Below are 9,164 nucleotides of genomic sequence, written 5' to 3'. Positions count from 1 at the left end.
GAGTATCCCTTTATATTAGCAATTGAATAAGGAATATAAGTTATTTCCTTATCCCTTTATACTTGCTCACTCTCTCTCTCCGTCTCTCTCTCTCTCTGTCTTTGTCCCCCCCTCTCTCTCTCCCTCCCTCTCTCTTCGTCTCTTTACTCTTCTTCTCTCTGTTTTTCCCCAATTTTTCTTTATTTGGTGTTCTATGTTTTTAATGCTTTCTTATTGTGTATAGTTTTCGTGAAATTCATAAATGGATTTCAATCGTTTTAACTTAGCAATTTCCTTTCATGTTGCACAATTGGTGTTCAAATTGAAATTGTCAATCAATAAATTTTGAAGGTGTTTGACTCTCTGCAATTGACATCCATTAAAAAGTTTTGAAGCTTTGAAATCGAATTTGGATTTTCAAAAATCATTATTTGTTGGGATTGAGTGTTGTTGCAAACAATTGGGAATATTGTTTGGAGTTTGTATCTTAATTTTGAGGGTGTTTTGGTGAAGATTAGACTTGATTTTTGCTGAATTTAAGATTGAAACTTGAAGAAGAAGAAGAACACATAACATACAATATACTTACAAAATTGTAGTGAAGTGTATTATAATTGTATGTAAATTTTATTCTGTTGTAGATATATATATATATATATTTCTTATTTAAATGTTGTATTAAAGTTGAGAAATAATTGTATAATGTATGAATCGTTGTATAAAATTTGTATTGAAGTTATCAATAATATCTTTTTACATAAAGTTATTGATATGTATCAAAATTGTATTAAGAGAGTAAGTTTTGATTGGAATTTTAGAGAGGAAGAAGCACACACCACACACAAATATATACAAATCAGGTACAAAATATACAAAAAAATTGTATTTAAGTTGTATAATATTGTAATTGTATTTAACTGGGTAGAAATAATGTATGAAAGTTGTAGACTAGTTGTAAATAAGTGTATATTGTATAGTTGTATGAAATTTATTTTTAGTAAGTACGAAAGTTGTAGATAAGTTGTATACTATATAATTAGTTGTATAAAATTTATTTTTAGTTTATATGATGTTGTAGATGTATCAAATTTGTATTAAATTTTTACGAAATTTATTTTTTAATTTGTATATTGTTGTACCATACAAATTTATCATCTCTCTGTTCTACTTACGCTTCAACTCCAGCTAATCTCGAGATCATTGATATATATGTCCTGTTTGTGGTGTGTGCTTCTTCCTCTCTAAAATTCCAATCAAAACGGAGCTTAGTGAAGCCGGAACTAACTTTTCAAAAGTTGGGAATATTTACAGAAGCTTTGAAAAAGGACATGGCGGATAGCACAAATCTGTTCCGAATTTCTGGGATGAACTAGGTGAAAAGGAAAAAGATAAGTCAGTTAAGGAAGGGAAGGATTCTGCAATGAAAGAAACAATTTATATTTCTTAAGGAAAACCATGCTGGCAACTAAGGAATGCAATATAATTCTGCAATTAAAAGGAATAGTTGATATGCCCAACTATGGAAACAGAGAATAGGGAATCGTGACGAAAAATAGTTGGAGTTGAATAGGGAACGTGCAATTAAAAGGAACGCAAAATTTTGGGTAGAGAGAGGCAACAGAGAACAGGGAAATTGAGGGGAAGAGAGGAAAAAAAAAAGGAAAATTGTGTAACTCAATCCCCTAATTTAAGGCACTAATAATGGATTGGGAGCCTTTTAAGGCGGCATGTATATAATTTGTAAGTAATCCTTGTTTAGGACGGGTAATATACAAAATTAGAACAATTTTGGCATATAAGTTTCAAATATTGTATAGGAACGAAAAAATAACAATTTTTTACCTTTTGAAAATTTCAAATCTGTACTTGCTTTGATTGTCCAGAACTTGAAAGAAGACCTACAATGGATAGCAATAGGTAAACGGATGGGTAAAAAAGAGAGGAGAAAATAGCCTAAAAGTAGCAGCAATAGGCGTTGACAAATGATCGTAATCACTATATTGGAATACTTCTAGAAATACAATACTCGAAACAACCACACACGCTAATGAGACTTTCCCAGTAGGTCTTCTTGCCTTATTAGTAAAAGACAACTGAATTAAGAAGACCTTCATGTTCAACCATCAAAAGATGATATCAGCCAAAAAATAATGCTAGTGGTATAAAAGAAAGATTTTTCCCATTTGACTTCAGAATTCAGAGAGGCGTTAAAAGGATTTAACTAGAACAAAAAGCATATTATTACGACATATCGCACGTTCATACAGTATAGCTCCTAGTGAAAATATGAAAGCAAAATCAAGCATTTACAATTTATTGGATTCCTAATACAATAGCATTTCCCTGAGTACCTATACAAACCAAGTTTGTTACACCAAGCCACCTATTCTAACTACCAAAATTGTATGACAAATGCCAACTCTTCAAAGGTTACCTAAACAAAAGCCTTCAGCACACACCAGCTCCAAGACTAAGGCATTTAACTAACAGGAAAAAACGACTTAACCGGGGAAAAAAAACCTATACACGAGATATTCAGTTCTAAATACAGCATATAGTCTCACTACAACTTGACAAAGTCTTCTGCACTGGGGTTTGAGTATAGCTATATCCACAGAATACCATCACTCACGACTCGCGACGACGAGCCTTGGACGGAAGTCTTCTGCAGCTTCTGTATATGGATAGGAAGTGCATTACAGCCTCCCACCTGATAATTATGTTACCACTCTTCAGCTGCAGCACTAGGTGCTTCTCCATTGCCTCTGCACTAATATGCCAAACTATTTTAATGGCCATAAAACGTCCTGCTTCCCAATTCCAAAATCCAAGTCAAGAAAACCATTTCACTCCTATCATAAAAAGTATCAAGCCTAGAAAAACCTCCTCCTGAGATTTCTAGTGGTTGCCTGATAAGAACGCATAAGTAGTCCCACCCCAATGCCGACACCAACACACATCCCAAGGCCTATCCCAACACCAACCCTCACTCCTGCGTTGAACCAGGAGAGTTGACCATCTTCACCATGGTACATGTCTTCTGAATAGAATCCATATCCAGCTTTCACTTCAGACTCGTAATCGTCCACGTCTGTTTCTGCGATCTGCTAAAAAACACAGTAATTGTAAGCAAAATATATAAACTGTCATTGGATTTATTTTGACAAACCAAACTAAACTGTCATTTGGTCAGCACTCAATAACTATGTCCCATCAACTAGTAAATAAGAATGTTTAAAATTGATTCAAGGAAGAGACAACCAAGAGGAAAAAAACAGATGGAATGAGAAAAAGAGAAACATAGAAGCTCATTTGAGAAACTCAAAGAGAGATGAGAAAAAAAGGGCAGCCCGATGCACAAAGCATCCCGTATTCACGCAGGGTACGGGAAAGGGCCGCATCCCTAGGGGTGTGATGTAAACACCCCACCCTAATACAAGCATTAGTGGCTCTTCCACGGTGCGACCCGTGACTTATAGGTCACACAGAGACAACTATAGACAACTTTACCGTAGCTCCAAGGCTCCCGTTCAAAGAGAGATGAGAATGGAAAAGAAACAGAAATGCAAAAGAAAAATTATCTCACACATCTAAAGAAGGTTAAATTAATGTAGGTTATAACGCAAGCTTTAGGATGCAGAAGAGACATTTTATCTGGCACATCATAGGCTCCACTGACAAGCATTTTAGAACTTGGATAATCTGTTTACATGATACAAATTCTCATGCCAATCCACATTTGGAATCAACCTTTTAACATGACATCCTTCAAGATGCCTGCAACTGCAGATCCAGTAAGGTAGCTTTAATGCATTTACCATTAGGATGCAAAAGAGACGGTATTTACTGCCCACAGAACACAACTTCACAAGACATGTAAACAACTTCTGAGAAGCCTGACTAATTCCTTTTAAAGCCATAACTTCTCTGGTGGAATCATACTAATTGCTCTCAAATCAATTCGAAAGGCCACATGTATTTGATATCTGTCAAGATTTCTTACACACGATCAAGATGCTTGGTCCACATTTAATCTGAAAGATATTTTACAATTTTCATCCCAATAAAATAAATTTCAGCCAGAGATCAGACCTCTACATGTGAAATCTGAGAGGCTGGAGAGTAGGGTTTAGAGGAAGACAATTCAGCAGTTTGACCGAGTGATCTCTCCCTTATCAGGAACTACAGGGAAGAAGAGAAACAAGTGTATTCGTAAATAAGCACTCGGATCACTAAAAGTAAACAACGACTACAGTTCTCAGGCTGAATCTGATAGTCACAACCATGACAAGCACCTCATAAATGGCAACAAAAATTGTTGTTCTCGTCAACCAACATGTTCTTCGCATGCCCATTGACAGAAAAACATCAATCTTCTTAACAAGAACATAGCCTCTGTTTTACTGGCCGCAAAACCAAAAGAACCAAACCGGTTCTCTGTCACTCTTGTGGTGTCTTAAATCTACGCTCTATCACTCTTTACCAAAGTTTCATTGTATGACTCATAAGCTTAATGTCGTGATAGTTCCCACAACTTTGAATATCTTCTTTATTGTTACTTCTCATATATTGGATATTTCTTCACTTGTGAGAGACATTCTACGACTTTTAGTATAACATTAAATGATTTGGGAAGCCATAGTATTACACCTTTTCAGGACACTTCCAAACCTCTACATGAATACCATATGTGGATGCCATATTGGCCACACGCTTTTATAATCCTCAAATTTTCATGGATCCTTTACTTCTGTCAGCCTATTTCTTACCGTGCAAACATGTACGGAGATCTGTAAGGTTACCTCGTGATTAGAGTTGAACAATTGATTAAAATAGCCATCCAGCTAGCCTTGATCTGATTATCTCATGTCAACACTTGTTGAGAATCTTCTATCATATAGTTCACCTGGTTTAAGTCCATATTCCTCTTCTCTTTCGGGCGTGTTAGTTTATACATTTATTTCTCCCCTTCTCAAGTCCCACATTTTTGCTACAATTAACTTCTGTAGCACCTTTAATGGAGACGAATTCACAACTAGGAGAAACGGGAAAAAAACAAAGATCACCATCAGTTGAAATGACTTGGTAAAAACCAGTCACAAGGTAAGAGAGAGAATTTGATTTGTACAACAGATGAGATGCTGAGTCGCTATTGTAAGAGGTCGCTACCCTTATTAATAAGTTTTTTCCAGCCCTTCATAAGTTGGCAGTCATCTAACCAATAAACAATATCAAGCACCACATTGAAGTGTTTACATCATTGTTTATATCCTTACTTACCCAGAAGATATGCAGTGAATTCTAAAGATAAGCCTGCAACAGCAACCTCTACTTTATTAGATTAAGAGTAGTGAGGAAAGACCATGAAGTTATTTTTGGTTATCTTTGGTTTTATGCCAAAGAATAGCTGGTTTCCCTCTCCGTTTTTAGAGGTCATTCTTCACAGCTTCACAAAACTTGATCTTGGCAGAGTTAACAGAAATCTACTTCTCAGGCAAGCATTGGTTGAGCCCCTCAAAAAAGTGAATAGTACTTCACTACAATTCCCAGTCAAATTTTCATTACTAATACACCAAGACGTGTCAAAAGTATGTACAAGTGTCTATAACTAAAACGAGTTGTTCACAGCATATATCAAACTAGCAGTTGCCTATGTATTTCTCTATTCACACAAAAAATACATGTGATTTTTTTATCAGTCTGTTCAGACCAAAAATACAAGTGAAATAAGAAAGAGCTGCTAATGCTTTCTACAATGTTCCCATGATGTGACTTCTCACTTGATTTCCATGTTTAAATAAGCACTTATTCAAGTATTTGAACCCTTACCGCATCACTTATTGTCATATAGCAGGTGAAAGTGAATGATGAGACCCAACTCCTAAGCTGGTGATTTGTACGGTAGTACCAAAAAATGCTAACTGATGCTCAACAAGATACAGTTATAGTTACTCAAATTCGTCGAGGAGCTATCAATCAAAAGTGTTGCTGGCAGAAATGAAAAGTTAATGCAACGGCCTTCTTTTCCTTGATTTGGGTATACTTCAAAAAGCCATGTTCCAAATTGAGACCGACGTTATGGGTGTTCAGCACAAAGGATCAATCTTTTGGGCACACAATTCATCTGTGATTAAGTTGGTTCCTACTAAAGGTTCTGTATAACTCTATGCTATCATCATACAAAAATTGCTACATTACTAAATCTTAGCACCCAGGATAAATCACGATAACAATTTAAGAACCTAGCCAACACAATTATCCAACAAATTTTTGTAAGTTCTCTACTTTTTGATATACTTCTTGTGTACGGAAATTTTCCCCCCACGTTAATGAAATTATTTACTACATCCACTCGTATACTTCTTGTACATGGGAACTTTCCCACATTAATGAAATTATTTACTTCATCTCAGTTTTTTTTTTCTTTTTTGATAAGAGTGGTGTTTGGGCTAACTTGCACGCATGTTGACTATTCCACTGAATATCTGCTACCTCTCACCATCTCCCACCAGCACAGATACCGAGTAACAAGACTTAAGCAGATGCAAAGAAATCACCTAGTGTTTTTCGCATCCGCGGGATTTGAACCTCAAATGGTCACTCTTGGATGCACTTCATCCCAGTGTCATTAAAAATCATTGCTTCGTCGCTTAAAGGGATGAAGTGATGCCAAGCGAGGGGTTATCACTTTGAGGGGGAAGCCATGCATTCATACAATGATGCACAAAGTGATCCCAACAGGAAGCAATCGATTCTTTGAATCTCAACTTTGAGGAGTTGAATTATTATCTGCATTATTGTATATTAAATATTGAAATTAGTTACTTTACTACACACAGATGGCGCATTTGTCTTGTTCTTTCCTCGCCACACTACCCTCCCCAGACCCCACTTGTGGGATTTTACTGGATATGTTGTTGTTGTAGTTATTTTAATTGATATTTGATCATTATATATAGTTATTAAATGTCATGAATTGTGCTTTTCAAGACACTGCTTCATCCAGAAAGAACCTAACCAACACCATTGACACACAAAAAGCTAATTTATCCCTCTATTCCTTCTAATCACGGTAAAGGTAAAGGTCATAATTGCATTACCGGTAGGTTTCTTTGTCGAATAAATCCATTTGAGCCCCCATGCTCCTTCTCAACCTCCTCATCTTCAGGAATTGCGTCCAACATCCCCTGCCTAGGTACCTTCCTTCTTGGGCTAACCTGAATCGTCTTAGTTAAAATCACAGGTACACCCGAACAACAACCCGCTATATAAACCTCAATTGACGGCGAATAAACCCCAAACTTAGGCTGAACAAAAGCCGATCCCCCATTCCCAAATGACGCAGCTGTATAACAATCCATGCTCCAACCAGTCCTCGAATTATTCTCGATCCCATTACCATTAGCCCAACCCGTCTCCACTCTCTCCAACGATCCACAAAGTATTAAATCCCTTTCACTTTCGTATACCTCAAATTCCACCGGGCCTGAAACCCTAACGCTGTCGGTGCTCACGTACGTCACCTCGGAGGACTCCTTGTCGACGCGATCGCGACGGAGGGTGACGGACGCGGTGTCGGTGGCGGGAACACGAGAGCCGTTGATCTCTAACGACACTCCCATCTCGCGCCGGAGGTGGCGGAGTACGAGGTGGTCCGGTACGGCTTCTACAGAACACGGGGTGATCCGTACGTAGAATAATCGGATTTCTAAACAACCTCCGGTGAAATTTGAATTTTTGTAGATTGTCATTGACATTTCTTCGCCTTGATTACCCATAAATCCACAAAGTTTCTTCAACTTAGAGCGAATTAATAGAATTGATCATTGAATAACCAGGAGAATTGAGGAAAATTTAGGGGTCATATTAGGGTTTTCTGAATTTAGAGTGAAAATTAGGGGTGCAGATATTTTGGTATATGTATGAACATGGTAAAGGACAAGTATGATAAAGGGGTCAACGAGAAGACTTGAGCGATAAGGGAACGGACATGTGGAGCGTGACATACACGCGTCAGTTGGAGATTTTTGTGTTGCTCTTAACATTTGCGAAAGAAACGATGCTACCGATGTATTTGGGCCAACTTAAGGAATAGTCAAGGCGATCAATAATCACTTTTATGTAAGCTATTTAAAATATATTTATAATTTATAAAATATTTAAAAATTAGTAAAACTTCAAGACAGTCTCCAGGACACTAAATCCTGAATTCGACCCTGTGGCAGTGCACAATTTGATATTATGTTGGATCGGCCATATGATCTCGGCATAATTTACGCATGATTTAATTTATTGCTTGGACCTTGATAATAAATGATATTGCCTCCTTGGCCGGTGATAAGTTGATAAATGTTGAAAATAAAGTTGGAAATCTCCTATTAACAAAATAATTATTTACTTGTTTCATGCTATTGAGTTTACAGTCGTTTCATAAAATTCATAATTTATCATATTATTGGTATATATGTTGGCCATAGTAAGTGTCGGAGTCGACCTCTCGTCACTACTTCTTCGAGATTAGACTGGATACTTACTAGGTACGCATTATTTTCGTACTCATACTACACTTGCTATACATTTTGTTGTACATGCAAATGTATGTCTAGTGGTCTTGTGGGTGTAGTGGCGTGGTTGACACGGGGACTTAGATGAGTTGCATCTTATGAGACGATCCGCAACCAGCAGAGTCTCCTTCAGAGTACTTGTATTTTCTTTTCTGTCCAAATTTTTATTCCGGACAGTTATTGTATTGTATTTTAGAACCTAGTGAATGCTCATGCACTTGTGATACCGGGTTCTGGGATGATTATGGGATATTCCGCATCAAGATTGAAAATGTTATTAATTATTCTATAAAGTTCATCTTTTCATTAGTTAAATGGAAGAAAATTTGTGATTTCAAAAATATTAAAACGAGAATTTAATTAACTATTTAGTGTTGGCTTGCATGACAGTGGTGTCCGGCGCCATCACGATCTTTTAACGGATTTTGGGTCGTGACAACATGGTATTAGAGCAATAGGTTCACTTAGGTCTCACGAGTCATGAGCAAGTCTAGTAGAGTCTTGTGGATCGATATGGAGACGTCTGTACTTATCTTCGAGAGGCTACAGGGTTGTTAGGAGCATTTCCCTTCTTGATTCCTCATCGTGCGATTTGATTACTTTGAGGTGTATGCCTTCATT

At 36.9% G+C, this 9,164-nt stretch overlaps 1 protein-coding gene across 1 annotated transcript; it reads right to left on the bottom strand.

The window, feature by feature from the left end:
* On the bottom strand, window positions 2,196–7,989 carry LOC109231080 (uncharacterized protein At1g01500). Its single transcript, XM_019396626.1, has 2 exons — window positions 7,080–7,989; window positions 2,196–3,083 (listed from the first exon to the last, which is right to left on the bottom strand). Exons 1-2 carry the CDS (start codon window positions 7,755–7,757, stop codon window positions 2,853–2,855), a joined length of 909 nt encoding a protein of 302 aa, XP_019252171.1. The 5' UTR covers window positions 7,758–7,989; the 3' UTR covers window positions 2,196–2,852.

This window comes from Nicotiana attenuata, chromosome 8 (assembly GCF_001879085.1).
Source record: "Nicotiana attenuata strain UT chromosome 8, NIATTr2, whole genome shotgun sequence".
NCBI classification, from domain to species: Eukaryota; Viridiplantae; Streptophyta; class Magnoliopsida; order Solanales; family Solanaceae; genus Nicotiana; species Nicotiana attenuata.
The sequence above is the reverse complement of the archived record's forward strand: the minus strand, read 5'-3'. Positions and strand labels throughout refer to the sequence as shown.